The 22388-nt window shown below is 38.8% G+C and overlaps 1 protein-coding gene across 1 annotated transcript; it reads right to left on the bottom strand.

Annotated features, from left to right (window-relative positions):
• Positions 1-1709: 1709 nt before the first annotated feature.
• Positions 1710-22388, bottom strand: LOC6034408 (UNC93-like protein). The gene is made up of 9 exons (XM_001844674.2): positions 22024-22388; positions 6549-6599; positions 6372-6488; positions 5897-6302; positions 5601-5829; positions 5229-5530; positions 5038-5169; positions 4782-4978; positions 1710-2492 (listed from the first exon to the last, which is right to left on the bottom strand). The coding sequence occupies exons 2-9, from the start codon at positions 6573-6575 to the stop codon at positions 2367-2369; spliced, it is 1536 nt and encodes a 511-aa protein (XP_001844726.1). The 5' UTR covers positions 6576-6599; positions 22024-22388; the 3' UTR covers positions 1710-2366.

Raw genomic sequence — 22388 nt, forward strand, 5'->3', positions numbered from 1 at the left:
CTTTTTAGTTAAATTCATACAAGATCATCCGAAGTTTTGATGAGTCTAAGTTTTCTTATGAGCTAAACTTTTGCAAAAAACAACTACTTTTTATCAAAGTCAAACTCGACTGCTGTCACCTCAAGTCACGTGGTTTATGGATGGTTCTTGAGCTTTATTGAATTTTAGGTTGACATAGTATTTTAACAGAAAAAATTGACAGAAATCTTTGCAAAGAAGTATAGCAATATTGTTGGCAGGCTTACATTTACATGTGCCTTCAGCGATGCGAAGCGGACCATACGAGGCTGTTTTAGCCGTGTTTGGTAAAACAATATTTTTTCAATTGTTAGGTCTGTTATAAATAGTTTTAAAATAGCATCTAATTCCACCGTGCCTCTTATGTTGGCAGGTCAGAACTTTGACATTCAATTAAAGTTAATTAAAAGCGTTTTCAACTGAAATCGTGTGATAAATAGCTCAATAAGAAGTGAGCAAGCAAGTTTCTATCAAAAGTTTTGCAAAATTAGTTGTTTAAATAGTGAAAATCAGCACATTGGATGGAGTTAGGAGCGAGAGCTTTACCTGCCAAACATACGAGAATTTCCCATATTCAGAGTGGTACAAAAGAGTACATCCGTTAACTTTTTATATTTTGTTAAAAAAGTTTACATTAATTTTGTACCAAGTTGAAATCCAGGGTTTTTTTTAAAAAAAAAAGATCTTATAAGCTGTTTCATATGTTTATAGAACTTTTTCAAATAAAACTCAAGGATTGATGAAAACAACGAGAATTGTCTTGAGAATCTTGAAACCAAAAAACTTTTTCATTCTTTGGAACAAAAAAACAAACAAAATTCAAACGCCATGCATCTTTAAGAAACCAGTGCCATTTTTTGTTTCATTTTGTTTCTGGTTTTAAACTGTAACTGAATTATTTTCAACTTGATAATTTAAATTTCTATGAAAATCTCGATGTAATGGTATTTAAATATCGAAATCGATATATTTGAATGTTCAATGTCTGCATTTATTTTAAATTTCCTGAATTCGTAATTTTCAGATAGTTAATCACTTCTCAGATTGCCAATTTATTTGAAAGACTTTCCTCGTCAATATCAATAAGTAGATTTCAACAATGCTCTTTCAAAAGTAAAAAAAAATAGCCTTTAACAGCACCCAATGCCCAATTTCAAATGTAGTATTACTGAAAAAAAGAAACATTTCTGCGACAAAGGACAAACCACCACAGACTGTTCAGTGTGATGTGATGATGATTGATGAACCCAAAAGAGAGGTCAATGGAATGAACGTACGGGCAACAAACAAGAAACTTTGTGCGCCCTCAACCGAACAGTAATGCGAAGAGAACGAAGCAGGAGAAGAAAAAAATGGCGCACGGCCAGGTGCCGAACATGCTGCTACCATTCGTGTTTGTTCCGCGGTGCGCTCCATTTCCGGAGCAATGCGGTGTGTAAATGAGTAGAAAGGGGGTAAATGGAACAGAGATTGGTAGTGGAGAGCACTCCTTTCGCAACAGTCACTGTGCCAGAGGAGAAGTGAAAGAGCACAACACAACTCACAAAGATATTGTATGCGAGAGGAAAACGATAAGTGATTTTATTGTACATGAGACAAGATGGAAAGAAGAGCAACAAACAAGTGAAAAATAAATGAGTCTGTAAAGTAAAAAAATGATATTTTTCTCTGTTAAATGGAAAGATGTTTTAGGTTGGGTACAGAAGGATTCTATTTAAATATTTGTTATTAATAACATCGTTGGTATTCTGGTCTTGCGAGTTTAAAATTCCATCAGGATGCATGAATAATAATGCACTTTGTAAGAAAGCTCTAAGAAAGTGAAGTTGCTGCTGCTGAGATGAGATCTAGTTACCACCCTATTGATTTAGAAGTTCCTGTTTGAATAATAATCAACATGCTTCAATTGCTGCTGCACACGTGTCTTGCTTGAAGGGGACCGTTATACTACTGCATGAGGAAGGATGTTAACTGAAGTAATGAAGGATAAACCAAACTGCTATTCTGTTAAGCATTTAATGATATTTACACTAGAGGTGCATGACAAAATGTGCAGTAAATCTCCTAGTTCTGTCCTAATCTATGTTGTAACTAAAATCTAGCTAAAACATTACCCGATTGACTTATGGGTTTTTTTCTGCTAATGTTTCTCGCTAAAACCAATTAACTCATTAAGTCAAGTCAACCAGACAATGCCTCAACTTTATGCAGCGCAAAAATTCTGAAAACTGCAGATGCAACGCAAACCTTAAACAATCAATCAACATTAAACGCTAAATAGGAATCATTTTTAACAATGCTTCTATAGAAACATTACGTTGCACGTCCCTCTCTCATTTTTTCACACACTACAAATGGGTAACGACAATGTCCTCCTCCAGTTCGTCCTTTTCGTCATCCTCCTCGGCTTCCTTGCGCTCTGCCTCGGTTTGCTGCTGCTTGGGCGTTTCGTCCAGCTTCTTCAACCGTCGCTCCTAAAAAGAGTTGTTTTTTATGAGTGAGTAAGTAATTTGATAAATCCAATTTTCGGGTAAACAAAATAATAGCTAACAATGCGGTAGAGATAAGTCCCAATTTCCACATCATCAGGTTTTCCAAATATGCGGATCAGTAGCCAATTCTACATATTTTCAAATAATTTCTCGAAATTATCAAAATAATTGATATTTTTAACGTAATCCACAGTGGTCCAGATCAAACAATATTAAGTGAAAAAATGATTTTCCGAAAAATGGTTCCGCCCTGGAGCTTCTAGCCAAGCAACTTTGCCCAAAACACCAAAACTTTATCTTGTAATACACGTTTTCTACTTGTACTGCATTTCGCATAGATGATGCCCAGCATGTTGTGCCAGTGATTAGAGTACACTAATTACGCTAATCTTTAAGGCTCCCGAAGACCCGGAGAGTTAATTTTGAACAACAAGTGAGATATAGCGAACCTTTAAGCGCACTCAAAGAGCTTTTAAGAAGTTCTTTTACAGAGCTTAAGAGAACATTACCATGAAAATATCGCTAAATCGTTTTTCCGAATGAACCAATGTTTTATACACATTATTCATGCCAAAAACAAAAGGTTTTTGCCTGGTAACAAGCATAGCATTACTTTAAACGAAAATGCCATGTGGAACAAGCTGAGTGCCGTTATGAAGAGCTCTTAGTGCCGATGCATGCCTGGTCGCCGGTTCGAATCCCGAGGCGGCGCAAAAGATTCTAAGTGTATATATAGTTATCCGGTGTCCTCTCCCCGTGCCATACCTTCACACTTAGCAGACCCGGAAGGCAAAGTCTTGTTGCAAAAAGAACGATACACGCCTATTGATCCGTTGACGAAAGTGTTAACGTCAATTCTATTTTTTTATGTTGCCAAAACCGGGAGATCTTAAATAGTGTGTTTTGAAGAATATATATTGCTTATATGTGTGTGAGAAACATCAATAAACATCGTTAACCCTGCATAATGACGGGTGAGTTTTATTTATGAGAATATTCGAACAAAACAGATGATTTTTTGATTTCCAAAAAAATAAATTGATTTGCGATAAAACATATTATTTGCATTAAAAATAACTATGCTTTGAGCAAAACTAATTAACTTATGTTTTGAAAATATTACGAGACCAATAACATCAAATTAATTTGGATGTTGCCAAAAACGGGATAGCCCTGTATTTCAAGCGTAAGTTTTCAAAATATTAATTTAAAAAAAAATCCTGTTCCTGAGAGAAACATCCGTGAAGAGTATCAGGGCCGGCATTTACAAAGCATTCCATAGGTTGTCTTCCTAAGGACACATAAGGTGCAGTTTGTGACGATACACTACCTTTCCTTTACTAAGAAATCGAATCCAGAAGAGGTAAGATCACCAGTTGTGTTGGTTTGAGCCGGGATTTGAACCCCGATCTACCGCTTATGAAGCGGAAGTGTTACCACTTGGCTACGTAGCTCGATCAAATATTAATCTGCAAATTACTTGATATTTCAAGTAAAAAGGTGGCATTAAAAAACTAAGCGTTATGAAATCTAAGTCGCTTAATCTTCACCAGCCAAAGTAGCTGTAAGAATTGTAGATGTAGAAGTAGGAGTAGATGTCGGTTGCGGTGGATCTTTTTGTAGAGCTGTAGTCGGATTATCCAAATCTTCAGAAGCCGGAGTCGCTGAATTTTCAAAAGCCGAGGTCGAAGTTGCTGCACAAGCTCTAATTCTGAGGATAAGTTGAGTATTTAGGCCTCTTTTAAATGTGTCCATACTTTTGTGTGTACAAAGTACACTCAAGCAACTGCTGGTGCGTTATGCTTCCCTCTTTTTTGAAAATTTGCAAAAACTATTTTTTTTTTTTGGCTTGTGTCTTGTTAAATTACAGTGGAAATTATACTAGATAGGAACATTCAAAGCATATAAGGTTACAATAACAATATTGTCAACTGATTATCTACGAATACAAATAGATTTAATTAAATTTTCGATTGTAAAAAGTACAACATACTCCCAATCATTTAAAAAAATAGCCTACTTAGGGTCGTTGATCTTAAAAGTATTCTTGACTTTACCAATTTTTCGTTTTTTTTTTGAAAATTTACTTCTCTCTGCCTTTTGAAATTCATGTTTTCGCCAATATCAACTTGATTATCAACGCCCAATTAACTTTTATCCGCTTGTGGAGCATATAGTCATTTAAGGACTAAACTCTAATATCTATGAAGATAACAGAATTTAAACATTCCGTACAGGCCAATAAGATATCGATTTAAAATATTTACTAACCTTGGCCATTTGCCTGATTTCCACGATGGCGTAACCGACAAAGCCGAGCACCAACACAGCAAACAGAATGTACAGCTTCATGCGAGCGCACAACTGGGTAGAGTACGCGTACGCAATCACAAAACCTGCGGACTCCCAAAGCCGGTAGTTCGAGAACGCCGCCTCCTTGTTTCGCCGGAACAGCGCACCGTAGATACCTGCAAGTTAAACGCAGGTGATTTCGCGTTGACGAAACATTGCTGGGATAACCACATACCGTTGATCTGAGTCTGCCAAACCGCATCTCCGACTCCCCAAAGTCCAGCAATGGCGAAGAACACCAGCGGATGATCCGGGTGGGGTTTCCAGAACAAACAGTAAATAATCACTCCTCCGTGAACGAGACCACCTGTAGGATATGCAATTGTTCGGCTTGCTTTAACTTTCCTATTTTGAAGAACCGCTTACCAAGAATGATGATCGTCACGCGGCCAATGTACTTCATGATCGAGCCAAAGATGATCGAGCAGATGGCGTTCACCACGCCGAAGCAGATCATTACGTATCCAATCTGGTGGATTCCCAGGGCACAGGACACGTACGCCTGGGTGAACTCGGCTCCGATGAAGGCTTGCTCCATACCGATGAAGACCGTGATCGGAATCAGCAGCTGTTGGTTGACCTTCTTCAGCTGTTTGAAGGTGGCAGTCAGCAGTTGCACGCCGGAAACTTCAACGGCCGAGATCGACCCTCGTCGTTTTTCACCATAGCTGGAAGTAAGCATGATTCAGAATTTTCAAATCTGCGAAGTTAAGAGAGTGTCTTTTAAGTATGACTTACCGAGACAGTGGGTCCATGAACAGGGCAATGATGATCACAGCCGCGACAATACAGGACAAGTAGATCGCGGAAATTTCGAAGATCTCCGAATCTGGTGGACGTTGGAGGTTGGCATTGTCGTCAGTTTCAACCACACAAAAGTTCGCACCGCACTTGTCCAGCGCCGAGTCCGTGAAGGTGTCATTTTCATCATGTACGCTGCTGCCTCCGTGGGCACCGCTAGATAGAACTGAAAGCATGTACAACAAGGAGGTTAGTCTAGACTTAAACCGTACAACTAAGTGAAGATTTCTAACCCAAACTGGAGATTAGATTTCCCCACAGCTCGGCCGTCTGCCAAGCCAGGAAGAAGAACCCGAAGAAGCGCACGATGATGGCCTCCACCGACTGTTCGGTGATCTTCGCGTACACCTGCCCCAGCTGGGTCAAGTAGGTGGCCTTACTGGCCCACATGGGAGCGGCACCCAAACCGACCAGAATTCCCGCCGGAACCAACGTGTAGAACGTCGGGTAAAACTGGGCAGCAATGTAGGGCGCATAGCACAGCATGCTCACACAGAGAGTCCATTTGACGGTTAGCTTTCGGATCACCAGAGTGGGCAGGAAGATACAGGACACGACCAGGGCCGCGTAGATTGCACTCAGCGATACCGTTCCGAGGCCATCCTTGGCGTTGATCGACGACTGCAGGTTAGCTGTTCCCTGTGGTATGAAAATAAAATTCAAGTTCAACACAAATTCGTCAATTCCAACATAAATACTCAAACTGACCTGGAAGGCGGTGAACTGGACCATGAACGCAAACGACACCGTCGTGATGTTTTTCAGAATACGCCATTTCTCACTCTTTGATAGCAGCACCTTGTCTCGCAACGACGCTGAGTCGTTCTGTGAATAGAAGTAGTTGTTAACATCAGTACAAACATGCACTTATAAAGGTAAAATTACCTTGTCGGGATCGAATCCTCCGTGCATTGTGATTTATTGATTCAGTTACATCTGTGGAATAAAATAACAGATTTTGTAAGTGGCAAACATCAACTATTCTTTTCAGGTCAACATAGAAATCTTCTCACATCAAAAAAGTGTAAGGTAAAGACGTTATTTCCATAAAAATTTACTAAAAAATTAATGGCTTCAAAAAGTTCAACTCCATCGAGGCAGGACCCAGGGAGACGACACCTAAACCTGGATTGAGCTAACGACCTAACCCTCTAAGTTAGACCGGGGCAAACATTTACTTCCCCATCCGACGAAAGGCGTGGTCAGACAAATCTCGTCTCGAAAAATGCTACCGAGACCGTCTGGGATCGAACTCAAGCCGACTGGGTGAGAGGCAACCACGCTTACCGCTACACCACGGTTCCTGGTACAGTATGTAAAAAGTATTTACACCCGTTGAGCACTGTGCACATATTGTGATGAAACATCTAAACAATTTAATGTTGACAGAAATCTAGTACTACATTTTGTTCAGAAACTCATGCAAAACATTTTGCTGCAAAAAGCTCACGAAAAGATGATTTCCATAAATAGTTATATAACAAATACTATTACAAAAATAGAAAAAAAGTGCAAAAAAGTTTGTGCACCTTTCCAAAAATTAACATAAATAAAAGTATTTGTTGACAATTCACCATAAATACAGTCTCCCAACTCCAAATAGGCATCCTTGACTGATTTAAAACATAATTTGGATTGAAAATAAAGTTTACTAACTACTTAGTATAAAAGTTTATATAACTCAGGAAATACTATATAAAACTTATCTAAATTAAATTTTTCAAACTTTTAATTTAACTAAATGTCAATATATTACCAAAAATAGCTAAACAAGCATTTTGAAGTGGGTACAACACCGTTTTGGGGGTCTTTGTATCGATAGAATAGATTTTGACAAAGAACTTTGTCCTAAGGTACGTGGTGTCAATCCAAAATTTTCGCGAAGCGAAAACGTTACGTGACGAATTCCCCTCTCGGCAAATTTCCCCTCTTTTTGGTGCACGCTGGTTGGATGAACGAACGTTTCCCAATCAGTCGATCGAGAGACGTGAGATTGATGTATCTAAAATCTCCCCCACTCCACCTCATAATTTTCGGATCGTCGACGAGCCAACAAAACTCGGCTCGGTCGGTCCCGAAAATTCATTCTATTGCTGGACGACGACGAGGACACATCAGAAGCAGATGGCCTGGTGGCCCGGTAGCAGACGGCCTGGAGGTCCGGAGCAGATGGCTTGGAGGCAAGGACCAGCTAAGACATGCCGGTCGCGTGAGTCGATCATTGGAACTGGCCACCACCTGGAGTGGCCGGAGGCCCCGCGGATGTTCCGATGGGGGGACATTTGCCGGATCGTAAGAGTTGGGGCAATATGGGTATCAAACTTTATGGTTTTTGATACTGGACACGAAATTTGACATTTTGGCAGTAGTGGCCACCACCTGGAGTGGCCGGAGGCCCCGGGGATGTTCCGATAAGGGGACATTTGCGGAACCATAAGAGTTGGGGCAATATGGGTATCAAACTTTAGGGATTTTGATACTGGACATGAAATTTGATGTTTCGGCAGTAGTGACCACAATCCGGAGTGGCCGGAGGCCCCGCGGATGTTCCGATGGGGGGACATTTGCCGGACCGTAAGAGTTGGGGCAATATGGGTATCAAACTTTATGGTTTTTGATACTGGACATGAAATTTGACATTTTGGCAGTAGTGGCCACCACCTGGAGTGGCCGGAGGCCCCGGGGATGTTCCGATAAGGGGACATTTGCGGAACCATAAGAGTTGGGGCAATATGGGTATCAAACTTTAGGGATTTTGATACTGGACATGAAATTTGATGTTTCGGCAGTAGTGACCACAATCCGGAGTGGCCGGAGGCCCCGGGGATGTTCCGATAAGGGGACATTTGCGGAACCATAAGAGTTGGGGCAATATGGGTATCAAACTTTAGGGATTTTGATACTGGACATGAAATTTGACATTTCGGCAGTAGTGGCCACAATCCGGAGTGGCCGGAGGCCCCGCGGATGTTCCGATGGGGGGACATTTTCTGGACCGTAAGAGTTGGGGCAATATGGGTATCAAACTTTATGGTTTTTGATACCGGACATGAAATTTGACATTTTGGCAGTAGTGGCCACAATCCGGAGTGGCCGGAGGCCCCGGGGATGTTCCGATAAGGGGACATTTGCGGAACCATAAGAGTTGGGGCAATATGGGTATCAAACTTTAGGGATTTTGATACTGGACATGAAATTTGATGTTTCGGCAGTAGTGACCACAATCCGGAGTGGCCGGAGGCCCCGGGGATGTTCCGATAAGGGGACATTTGCGGAACCATAAGAGTTGGGGCAATATGGGTATCAAACTTTAGGGATTTTGATACTGGACATGAAATTTGACATTTCGGCAGTAGTGGCCACAATCCGGAGTGTCCGGAGGCCCCGCAGATGTTCCGATGGGGGACATTTTCTGGACCGTAAGAGTTGGGGCAATATGGGTATCAAACTTTATGGTTTTTGATACCGGACATGAAATTTGATATTTTGGCAGTAGTGGCCACAATCCGGAGTGGCCGGAGACCCCGCGGATGTTCCGATGGGGAGACATTTGCCGAACCGTAAGAGTTGGGGGAATATGGGTATCAAACTTTAAGGATTTTGATACTGGACATGAAATTTGACATTTCTGCAGTAGTGGCCACAATCCGGAGTGGCCGGAGGCCCCGCGGATGTTCCGATGGGGGGACATTTGCTGGACCGTAAGAGTTGGGGCAATATGGGTATCAAACTTAATGATTTTTGATACTGGACATAAAAAGTTGCATTTGGCCATTATCTGAAATTAAGCAGTTAAAATATGCTAATGCTAAGCAGTTAAAATATATTGCTTATTAGGCAGGAAGTAATAAATAGACTACTGCAATGCACATTTTTTGTGCCACTGTGAAAATCTGTTTCTGGAAATTTAGAATAACTATCTCGTAATCATTAAGAGCCCTGTAAAGGGTAGTTTTTAATGTCTGCTGTTCAAATTTCCTTTACTGCCGCCGATTGCTTGCAACAGCCTTGCAAAAACATTCCCGCATCTTGGTAACTTTCGAGTGGTGAAGGAAAGTAAATTGATTTCACTTCGATTTCTATTTCAGCTCCACTTGCAATTTCCGTCCCCTTAGTTCGATAGGACGGTTATTATAAGGGGGGAATTTGGACCGGACATTCTAATCGAAAATTTCAACAATCATCTTGCAAAGTTCTTTGTCATACTGGTCATGTGTAACATAACCACCTGCACCTTTTTTCGTTTAAATTTCGTACCAACCCGGAATTACATCGTCGGAAAATCCGCCGACATCCGAACCGGTCCACGATTTACAAGTCAACCTATATGGCATCGGAAAGAGCATAAAACCCCAAACATCTAGATTTTCTATAAAACCCACGTTTTTAAATACCTGGGCAAAAAGTAAGTTTGATCCACAAAACAAAAATTACGAAAGTCCATACATTTTTGGCATGTTGCTCAAACGAAACCATAATTAAAATACGCAACTTTTGGTATCATAACATCTACAGGTCATCGCTGAAATTTAAATGTTATCGCATTTTTAGTGAAAAAAGTTGTTTTTTTTTTTTTGCCGATTTCGTCATTTTCCCGATTTTGCGCGTGGCGCGTCGAAAAACTCAGTTTTTATTTTCAAAAAAAATCATATCTCCGAAACGTACGGTTCGACATCACCAAGTTTTTGATGTGTTATGTGAAATTTTCCGAGGAATCCGATAAAAATATTTTCAGACATAGGCTCAAAACGCCATTTTAAATTTTCATGCGACTTTTTCAAATGGTAACTAGATTTTAAAAACTTCTTTCTATTTTTCCCAAATAGCCAAACTCATCACATTTCTTTTGCGTCTAAGACAGCTAAAATCGGATGAAATGGCGCGGAGATATGATTTTTCGAAAAAAGATTTTTTTGCGAAAAATTACGAAAATTGCCTTTTTTGAACCACCCTAGCACGATGTAGGTCACCCTAAACAAAAAAAAATACGTGTCTAATTATTTGGCTAAGGAGCCCCCAGAATTTTGAGCCCGATCGGAGAACTTTTTTTCGGTTTAGGCTCTTTTCAAATGGAATTGCTGACATACTGTATAGTATTGCCAGATCTTCAAACTTTTTGCTCCAGTGGAAAGGTTTAACAAAAAAAATATATAAAATGATTAGTTTTCTTGCAGTTCCAAACCATACCAAATTGGCGTCATCCATAAAGTATGTCACGCTCTAGGGTGGGAGGGGGTGTCTAAGAAAGTGTGACATTGCGTGTTATAAGTATAGGGAAAGCGTGACAAAGGGGGGGAGGGGGGGGCTAAATTTTGGCTGATTTTAGCGTGACGTACTTTATGGATGAAGCCATTGAAGCGATTTGCTTTCTAAAATCAACACAAAGTGGCTCATGTTACCACTGATAATAACAATAAGCTGAAATGCTAACAAGTAAGAACCAACAATCATCAACCACATTAACCAGAGAACAACATTGCCACCTGCGCTGACCCATGCCAATTGTTCTAAATCGCAATTCATGAAAACCAACACCAACCGATGAGCCGGCGAAAATGTGTACAAATTAAATGCGCGAGTAATTTCCCCCCAACACTAAGACGTTTGGCCATTATTTTGTCGTAAACGAAGTCGCTTTTCTGTCCATTTTTCGCCGCACTCCATTCATCTTTAGCCGCGGCGGGAGCTTAGTGGGTGGATCATTGGGCACAGGTAAATCAGAGGGAACAGGTGAGTGGAGGCACTCTCCTCGTCCCCCCGACAAAACAACTGCTGCTCTGGAAGCACATCATGAATAAATCCAATGCTGGGAGCTGGGAGAGAGCAAAAAAAACATCAACGGACTCTCCACAATCACGTGTATGTTAGCTTATGTACCACCGGAAATGCTAATTGCATGATACGCGGAGACAATACTTCTATCACAGTCTGTGACAGATAATGTAAATCAGCCACATTAGACTTATGGAACACAGAGCCAGCAGCGACAGCATCAGCAAGGTACTCAGGCCCAGACAGATCTTAGAATCAAACTTACAGCGCGGAATCACGACTTTTCTCTCGAGGAATTTGGGCGGGAATTTGCTTTTGCAGGTTTCATTGACATTATTTGATCTGATTCTTTTATTTTCAATGATTCAATGATTTTCACAATGATCGGAAATCAAATGTATTCAGACACTTTTTGATTGTTTTCTTGATTTTTCATTTTAGAAAACGACGTTGATTACACATGACATTGACCAATAAACAGATTATGAAATAAGGCTAGAATAAATATTTCATATTTTTTAAAGTAGTTGGGGCAAGGGGAAAAACAAACCGCTTAAATAAAACTCTTTGAATAATGTTACAAAAATAAATATATTTTATAATTTTGCTTTGGTAAGTTCCCTTAAATGTTATGTATCCGGTTTCTGAAAAAATAACTTTAAATATTCAAAACAATAATTTTAAACTACCTTTCCAGAGTTCGGGACCGATTAAGCCCCTATGGGACAGATTGGATTAACTAAGGAACAAAATGTTCCGTTAAATATATCGTTCAATGATTGGATATGGCTAAACAACATTTCAACAAATTTTCCGTTGAGTTTAATCACTTTTACTAAATTAGTACCTTATCATAATCATTCTAGAAATAAATGTAAACTTGTTCTCAAAATAAGTTTCAAAAATCGACTAATTTAGCATTGAACATGAATTGTAGTGTTACCAGGTGTTGGGTTGGGTACCATTTAAATCGAAAATTCATTGAAATTTTAATATTTTTTATTAAAATGTGGGAGACCGTTGGCAAACAATTCAATTTTCATAAGGTTTTTACCATAAATATGTTGATTTTTGTTAGAATATTGTGTTTTAAGAATATGCTCTGAAGCGTCTTTTTTCGCCCATCCGTGGAACCAGTTTTTGCCCACTTTAGAAATCAAGGAATCAAAATTAATGTTGGCTTGAAATTATTCACTGCTTCTTGTCGATCTTAATCAATACAGTACTACATTCACCCTGGGCAAAAATTGGATCGCGTGATTTTTACTTTTACTTTATTTTATTCAAAATAATTATGAAAATCTATAAATAATCAGTAAACGGTTTATTTAACCGTGAAATTCAGACAATAATTCAAGCACTGAATTGTTTGAATGCCATTATTTTTAAATATTCCACAAACGTTTCTACACGGAGAAAAAAGAGTTCCGAAAATCATGAACAAGCGTTCATGAAAATGGGAACCACGAACAAAGTGTTCAAATTCCATGGTACGTTTTTCAAAAACGTACCATGAGATTTGAACACTTTGTTCGTGGTTCCCAATTTCATGAACGCTTGTTCACGATTTTGGGAACTCTTTTTTCTCCGTGTAACGAAAAACAACGCATTGGAAAAGTTTATGTTAGTATAAGATTTTTTTTAATTCTTTATTATAGAGTTTTTCAGCCGGAGGCTGGTTCAATTCTTTTGGATGATTTGACTTCGTGCTTGAAGTCGACCCGGTTACGTAGTAAATTTTGAATCTTTCAGAAATTGTATAAGTTTTTCCTCCATGTTCTTGTCGTTCGCTAGGATGTCTAGGATGTTATTTGGGAGATTATGTTTGTTTAATTAAAAAGTGTTCAACAGTCGCCTTTACATCGCAGGTAGGGCAGGTTCTATGAAAGTTTGTTCCGCTTATAAAGTTATGTGTTATACGAGTGTGACCAAAGCGTAATCTCGAGAGCTTTTTTTGTTCTGTTCTGTTCTCTCTGTCGGTCCAAACTGTAGTTTCCCTTTTAACTTTCCGGAGAAAGAGATCTCGTACTTTCGTCCAACTTCAGGTCTTGACATGGTATAGCGTTGTGTAAGGTTCTGCTGGTTTGGCCGCGTTTCTGAAGGTTGTCTGCACGCTCGTTCCCAGGAATACCGACGTGAGCGGGTATCCACATGATGACAGTCCTTTTAGTGATGTGTTGCTGAATATCTTGGATCCAGGGGTGGGTGGGTTTTGATCTTCTCAGCGCATTTACGCAGCTTTGAGAGTCGGTTAAGATGAGTTTTGGTATTGTTGGTGTTGTTTTGACTACACGCAGAAAAAAGTTTTGTAGAATCAGCCTGCACGAGGTTTGAATCAACAAAATTTTTGTTGAATATAATCAACGCCGATTTTGCGTTGAAACAAAACTTGATTTTCTCGATTTCACAAAACTCTTTTGTTGTTTTGAAAAAGCTGCTTTGACGTTTAGCGTTGATTCAACAAAAATTATGATTTTCAAATCAACAAAACGTTTTGTTGATTCAAATATGCCTTATTTTTCTGCGTGTACTAGTAGGATTGCTGCTGCTTCTGCCGAAAATACAGAACATTGGTCCGGTAGCTTGAGGTGACTTTCCCTTTTGTCCAGGACAGCTCCAACTCCAACTCCAGTCGATGATTTAGATCCGTCGGTGTAATTGTGAGTATAGTTCGCGTATTTTGTAGCTAGGAGATGTTCTACTTCAGGACTAACGACCCTCGACATGGCATCAGCACTGTATTTGTTTTCAATGTATGTGTCGAATTATAATTCTGGCAGTATAAGAAATTATTGAATTGGAATCCCTACGGAACTATTTCAATCAAAAATTGGTTCAAGTTGGTTGCGTAAAGTTAAGATCCATTAGGATGACGAAAACTGGAGCTGGGTGAAAACTGGGTTCTTTACCCTATCATTTCACAGTTTTAAATACTGCGAAAGAAAATTGCTTTTCATACACAAATGATTTCACCATTTCACAGTGTTCGGAATGGCAAAATTAAGTGGAAAAAATGGATAACTTCTTTATTTGACGTCCTAGCCAAATGGTGTCTTCGAAAGAGTTGTTGTACACGGAGAAAAAAGAGTTCCCAAAATCGTGAACACGTTCATGAAAATGGGAACCACGAACAAAGTTTTCAAATCCCATGGTACGTTTTTGGAAATCGTACCATGGAATTTGAACACTTTGTTCGTGGTTCCCATTTTCATGAACGCATGTTCACGATTTTGGAAACTCTTTTTTCTCCGTGTACTTGATATGGACTATCTTTTGAAGTTATTGACATACAGGGTGACGACCTTCCAGGGTGTCAACCAAAAACTAACTTTGTTGGATTACGTTGTAGGGCTTTGGTGTCTTCGGCAAAGTTGTAGAGGAAAAAATTTAATGAAAATTTGTCAAAGGCGTCAAATATGTAGCTCTTAGTCTACTCAAGATATACGCCATTTTTGAAAAAAAATGTTCAAAAAAAGCAGCGAAATCATAATGAATGCGAGGTGAAAAGGTGAAGGTGAACAATGTATTTTCCAAAAAAAAAATCAATAAATTTACCGATTATTACAGTCATCCCACATATTCGAAACACTTTTGTGGTAAATTGTCAATAGAATGCAAAATGCAACTTTTCTGCCGACCCTGCTATTTTTAGGGCCTTCATTTGAACATTCTCTTGCTATTTCACTAGTAAAAGTAATACTTTTTAAACAAAAACTGCATTTCACGACTATTTTATCCAGAGCACCAAAACACTGCCTCCAAATTGCCTGTTCCATGATTGTGGGATGTTATTGTATCTCCCACAATTGTGGAACACCTGAATTTAACTAATATTTTCATAAAAAAGTTATCAGACCATTCATAAAACATTACTAAGCATGAGTTTTATTGGTTTTAGAGTGCAAAGTCATTAATTTTTTTTTAAATAGGTACTCCTGGAGAGAAAAAAAAGTTTGTTTAAAAAAAAGTGTTCCGAATTTGTGGATTTCAAGGGTAAATGTTTTTCTTTGAAAACTTGATATAAAACGTAAAAATATATTGCCGGTCTATACATCAATCGAAAGATCGCAAGAAAAGCTTTCACATGAAGATAAAAGCAAATCTTTATGTTCAATTATCGATTTTCTATGATTTGTTGAACATTGGCCGATCTGTAAACTGTTCCGAATATGAGGGATGACTGTACCACGTTTTCAATAAGATTCCGCTTAAGAATTATAAATATATTATAAATATACCGTCAAATTCCAATTGAGATATCTAAAAATAGACTCCGACAGACACGGAGATATTTTCAGAAAATGTAGTTGAAAGTGTGTACTTTCAGGTGCATTGTTCGGTTATGCGCCAAAATGCGCCATTTTGAAAACATAGCAACTTGAAAATTGGATCAAAATCACTAAAAAACGGTTATAACTCCTCAATAAAGACTCGAAACATTTTGCTGTCTTCGGCAAAGATGTGTAACTTTATGTCATAAACAACTCTTCAGAACATAGTAGGCCGCTAAAATGCAACATTTTGAGTTATTACCAAAAAAAAATGCTTTTTTGGACCATTTTTTGCAAAAATAGCGTATATCTTGAGTAGATTAAGAGCTGCAAATTAGGCGCCTTGGACAAATTTTCATCATTTTTTTCCTCTACAATTTTGCCCAAAACACCAAAGCCCTACAACGTCATCAAACAAAGTTAGTTTTTGGTTGACACCCTGGAAGGTCATCACCCTATATGTCAATAACTTCAAAAGATAGTCCTTATCAAGTACAACAACTATTCCCAAAACACCATTTGGCTAGGACGTCAAATAAAGAAGTTATCAATTTATTCCACTTGATTTTGCCATTCTGAACATTGTGAATTTGTAGCACTTGCATTTTGGGCTATTTTGTGTTAAGGACGCCATTTTGCGCAGCTTGGGACTGCAAGATTTAACATCAATCATTTTATTCTACTTCTCGGAAAATCAAATTGTGTATTACCGCAATCAGTAAGACTTGGACAAACGAAAAGGTTGAGTGTTATAAATAATTCTTATCCTATAAAAACGAGCACTTCTTCCCATTCTCAAAAAAGATTGTACTACAATAACAGGAGCGTTTGGTACGGTATGTCCACGCATCCTTCCTCCCCTGTAGATTCTGTGAAATGTGCTCCGTTCACAGAATCTGTTTCTGCGGTTAATGCAACGCAGTAGGCCTGGCCGCTTTAATTCATGCAATACATCTTCGGGGTTACTCAAGTGTACTGCAATAATTAATATTGACAAGAAAGAGCTTGGGGCGTAATCTAACCCCAAGTTCTTCCAGGATGCTTTCTTCGGACTGGCTGCGCTTGTGTTCTATTAGATTAGATTAGATTAGATCAAAAAAGATTGCACAGCAAAAAATCCGATGGTAAAATTGCATGCAAAAGCATGCACATCACCTTTGTGAGAAAAAGCTTGTAATATTATATGAGAAAAAGTGTACACAAAAAGCATGTACCGAAGAAAAAAAAATCAAATCTAATCACCCCAAAAATAACATCAATCCGGTGAGAGTCATATTCAGATTATCAAGTCCGCGCCCCAACCCACTCGGCTATTTCGCCACTGTGAAAACAGATGAATCTTCACCGATAAAACTGTAGGTTCCCCATACATCGTATGCAGTTAACACAGTATACGACGTACGGAAAACCAACTGTTACATTGGCATTGATCCGATTATTTTCATAGCGGTGAGATAGCCGAGTGAGATGAGGCGCGGACTTGGTAATCAGAATATAACTCTCGCCGGATTGATGTTATTTTGGGGTGAGCAGACCTGATTTTTTTTCTTCGGTGCATGCTTTTTGTGTACACGTTTTCTCATACAATATTACATGCTTTTTCTCACAAAGGTGGTGTGCATGCTTTTGCATGCGATTTTACACTGAAATTTTTTGCTGTGTGGGCTACAATAAATCTCCGGCCACGCCTACGTACAACCGGTAGTTGGTAATAACTTATCCCATCACGCACGCTCGTGTCCCACACGTTTAAAACTCGTCAATGCAACCGACAATGATTGAACGGCAGCACGTTTCAGGAATGCCAATTTTCGCATTATTTTCGCACCAGCCAGCCGATGCATGATGGTCTGAATGAACTATTCCCTCCGTCTCCTCAATTCAATCGAAAATACCACGCACGCCGTCCCGGCTGTCTGAGAATACATAAATTAAATAGTACGGAAACGTTATAAAGCTTCCCGCGGTCCACGATTGGCCGGTACAACTGCTGGTGGACACCGGTCCGTATCGAATGGACCACATATGCTTTATAGGGTTATCACATTTTCATTTGGTAAAAGCTTCTTCGTTAAGAGAAAAATCTATTTCATTTTTAAAATGATTTAGCCTAAGAAAGAGCTTTTTGAGGAAGTTAATATTCCATTCATTGTAAATTTATATGCAATTTCACAACCCGGCCACCCTAAATGTAGACGCATCGTCTATGGTGGTGGCGCTACCAGAAAGCACCGGATAAAGTAGAGGTCTTTCATCTTCGGCCTTGACTACCGCTGCAGTTAACTTCATTGTGATTCTATGCGCGTTTAATTCGTGACAAATTGTTGGAACAGTACTCTGCCAACCTCAGTGGGAATATGATGGTTTTGCAAAAGATTAATTTTGCGAAAGTTTATGATGCCGATAACTATTACATCAAATAACAATGCGAATATTGCCCCCACCCTCCATATTGTCACAGTTTGCTAATTTACTTAAAATTGGGGTTTTTAATCTAATCAAAGGGGATTTGAAAACATTCCGCTACCGCTTCAAGGATAATTTTGATCAAATTAACAGCGTTAATGAGCTGCTCTTGTCTGGTGTGACAAATTGAAATCAGCAAACAGATAGGAATCTCCATCAGAAGCCAAAAATGAATAACAAGGAAATTGATGCATCATCTGCTACAAGCTGCGATAAGGCACAATCAGATGTCGATATCAATCATCAAGCAAATTAGATGCCATCGCAGCCTTGCTTCAGTCACAGCAAATGTGTCGCTGAGGCTGGCAAGATAATGGTCACAATGAATGTTAGCAGAACTGTATAACAGCATCATAATAACATTCGCTCACAAATTTATTAAAACAGTGATAAATACACAAACGTTGTTGGAAGATGCTTCGCACCAGATAAGTTTTCCATTATCATTCGCAATTCATCTCCGACAGCTTGTACTGGTCCACACTGTCGTGCTTCTCATACAGTAAATGATGTGGCTGTTTCAGGGTTTTTTGTTGTTGGTTTTACTGCATTAACATTTTTTGTTAAACAATAGTGTTATTGTTAATTTATGTCCTGAAAGATCTGCAAACTTCCTAGAATATTTTCGTATCTCCGTCTATTAAATTTCCTTTCAGCAAAAATAGCAAACAGGTATAAAAGACATATAAAAACTAGAACTGAAAGTGTACGAACATATTCTGGTGGGATTGCCTCTACTCAAATTTGATGTCTAATGTGGTAGGATTCAAGGGGCATAAGCTTAACTCTTCTTTTACTATGTTTAATAGATTTGAGGCCATTACAAACACACTTTTTCTACTAAACAAATTTAAATTTGGTGACATTTTCACGTAAACGTTAAAACCCGTTTTTGATGTTCCCAGAAAAACGCGTTTAAATGGACCTTGGATAAACAAAAAATGAAGCAAAACAATGTAAATGGGTTAATGTCGAAGGGTCAACAAAGAATCCATACTGCTCGTGCCTAAACAAAGCTTTAAGATTGTAATGATAAGAAGCGCCATTTGACGTAAATATTTTTTGCACATGCACATGTCAAATCGCATTACTGAAAACATTGGTACTTTGACTTTCAACATGCATTTTAAATGCCTTGCCCTGCTACAAACTGCCAAATCAAATTACAATCAAAATTTTAATTTTGACATAAATGTTGGTCCCGGCCTAACCTACAGATTAGGCAGTAAGGTCAGTCCAGGAGTAGAAGTCCTCTTCATGGAAAGTATAAACCATGCTTTGGAAGAGTTGATGGTCGGCAGTTAGACTAACAATCCAAAGGTAGTCAGTTCGAATCCCGGGGTGGATGAAAGCTTAGATGTAAAAAACAGCCTTCGGACACTTAGTTTCACTTAGAGTACGCCAAGGCACTGTACTAGTTTACAAAATAAATTTTAATCCAATCGATGCCACCGCAGTTTATGCAAACCCACGCTCTCTAGGATACATATCGGCAATTTGAGTTGACCCACCAGGCGCAATATCCCCCCTAATTATGGTTCTTAGTTTTACTTGAATAAAAGGGGAATTCAACCTATGATCAAAGTTGACTCCCAAAGAAATTTATTTTTCAAAAGTTTGACAAATTCTTTTAAAAACAGTAAAACCGCCAACCGTGAAGTTTCCTGTATTTATTAACAATTCCTTCCAATTCATTTTTTGGACTAAAATATTAGATTTTTGCAGCAGGTTTTAAAATGATGAATTTTCAGCACGAGTTGTACATTATAAGACCGATTCTTAGCGAAGCTACACCAAAATATCACATTTTTGAATTTTCAATGTGATTTTTAATATGATAAAAATCATTTTCATTATGATGCAATAATTGCAATGTGCTTTAAATGCGTTTTCTTACCTTAAAAGCCAAGAATATTGACCAAATGTGGTCTGCAAGCCATTGAACGGGAGAGGAGTTTTTTCATAAATCTGCTCCTTTCGTTGTCCCGTCACGAAAAGAAATGGCTGGCAAAAACTCAAATTTCAACCAATTCTTTCAGTTCAAGGAGCAAAAGATTCGTTTTTTAATTTGTGATAATGTGTAGAAGAGCAAAAGTTTTTAAAAATCAAACTGGCAAAACTGTAGCGATTTTTGTAGTGTGCCTTTTAAAAGTCCAGTTTTACGATGCTGTCCCGTCACGCTACATTTTTATTTCAAGGGAAGCACAGGTACTATATGGTTCATTCTGCATGATATTTCTTTGTAGGAAAATCAATTATCTTTCCAAATATGTAATAACATTGGCGGGTTTCTTCTTTTATTTTGGCACTACAGCCAAAACGCTGAAAAACATGGATTTTTTTTAAAAAGGAGCCGAAGAGTCGGTCATAAGGCTCTGTCGAGTTCGCATTTGCATGGAGATAGTGATCTAAGCGGGTTGCAGACTGGATTTTGTCATGTCATCAGTTGTGTGCTATCTTGTGACAACGACCATTTAGTACTTTTCGAGAAAATCGATTTTAAAGTTTGTTGGTAAATAATTTCAAAACTATGAATGATAGAGCCAAACTTTTTGAAGAAATCGGTTTGTATACTATCGCTTTCAACTAATTTGGTTACACCAGTTAAAAGATACAGTAAATAATGTAAACAAAAATCTGAAAAGCACGTGTCACAAGTTTGCTTCGAAAGTAAAATTGTACTACGTGTCACAAGTGTGCACAGAGTTCCCATACAAACTAAAATAAGCTCAAATCAATGGTTTAATCGACTTAATCAATATATTTTTATAAACAAAAGGTTGCATTGCCTTTAGAAAGTATGTGTGTACAAATTTTCCACATTTTCCAACAACATGTATGACGTGTCACAAGTGTGCACAATCATTTTGATGATAAATTGGTCTATGTCACAAGTGTGTATTGCGATATCCGGGAAACGGAAGCGAGTTTCCAAAATCGGGTTAAAGCATCTTGTAGTGTTTGTTAAGTATAGCAAAACTTCATCATTAACTCATTTTCGACCAAAATGGCCTATGTCACAAGATAGCACACATCTGACGATGTGAAGATGTAATGATCGTGAACCCATCATTCCACCAGGACAGGATAAGCAAAACCATCAAAGCCAGCCATTGCCGACCGCTCCCATCTCCATCATTCACCGGGGAAGAAAAAATTGATCAGGATCACGGGAAATGTTAACGCTGAACTTAGTTAGAAAATGGCATTCTATTGCCAAATTCGATTAAATTTATTGTTTGACTGGGCTGCGTAAGCATCCCGTGGATTAGATTGTTGTGAAAGGCTAATGCCGAGTTGGAAAAATACGACGAGTGCTGAAAAAATCGAGTTTAGCAACGAACACTTTTGCAAAGTATTACGATTGTTGATAAAAGCAAATTTCCAGAACTGTTATTTTTGGCAGTGATATCTATTTTGTCTTTACATGGTGGCAGGAAAATAAATTTTCGGAATTTGCTAAAAATGGTCGGCGATGTTTGTTATTACTTATGTGTATAGCACATTTTCAAAAGAAAAAAAAATGTCAGGATTGGCAAAAATGTTCGTATCTCGTGAGCATGACAAAGCTGAATTGTATAATCATGCCGTGCTATACTTTTGTACAGATAGGAGACCAGGTTTGCGAAGTCCAGTAACTATGCAGCAGTGCAAGCTTTCTTGCAAGTCTCGAATTAATTCTCAAATATCTTATTGGGATTTTAACTAATGATTGTGATAATTCTTTGCTCGGATTTTGCACTTGAATTGTCCATCTTATTTCTTTCAATTTAACTATCACTAAACGACTTTCCAATCCATCTCGATCATAAAACCGTTGAAATCCAGAACTTTCGTTAAATACCACTCACCAACAGGTGTATCACCGTGAAACAGGATGAACCCCGCGCGCGCTCAACTCGTAACCGTTTTGTTGAGCACGACCAGAACAAAACGACTGCCGCCCAAGATTTTAGATCTGGGATTCCGAGTTTTCCCTCTGTGTTTCACACTTGCTCATCTATCACATATCACACACGACACCGGAAGACACGGCAGCGCAGTACCTCTTAGAACGGAGCAAAGGGAGATGTTTTGTAATTCGCGCACCTCAGAACAGGTATCTTCATCCTCCGACTAACGACAAATGACTGAAATCTGTGATAGCAAAGCTCCAAACAGGTAAGTACTCTTTTTGCAAAGCTTTTGCTTCTCACGCGCGCGCATCTCCGCGCAC

The sequence above is a fragment of the Culex quinquefasciatus genome, chromosome 1 (assembly GCF_015732765.1).
Source record: "Culex quinquefasciatus strain JHB chromosome 1, VPISU_Cqui_1.0_pri_paternal, whole genome shotgun sequence".
Classification (NCBI taxonomy): domain Eukaryota; kingdom Metazoa; phylum Arthropoda; class Insecta; order Diptera; family Culicidae; genus Culex; species Culex quinquefasciatus.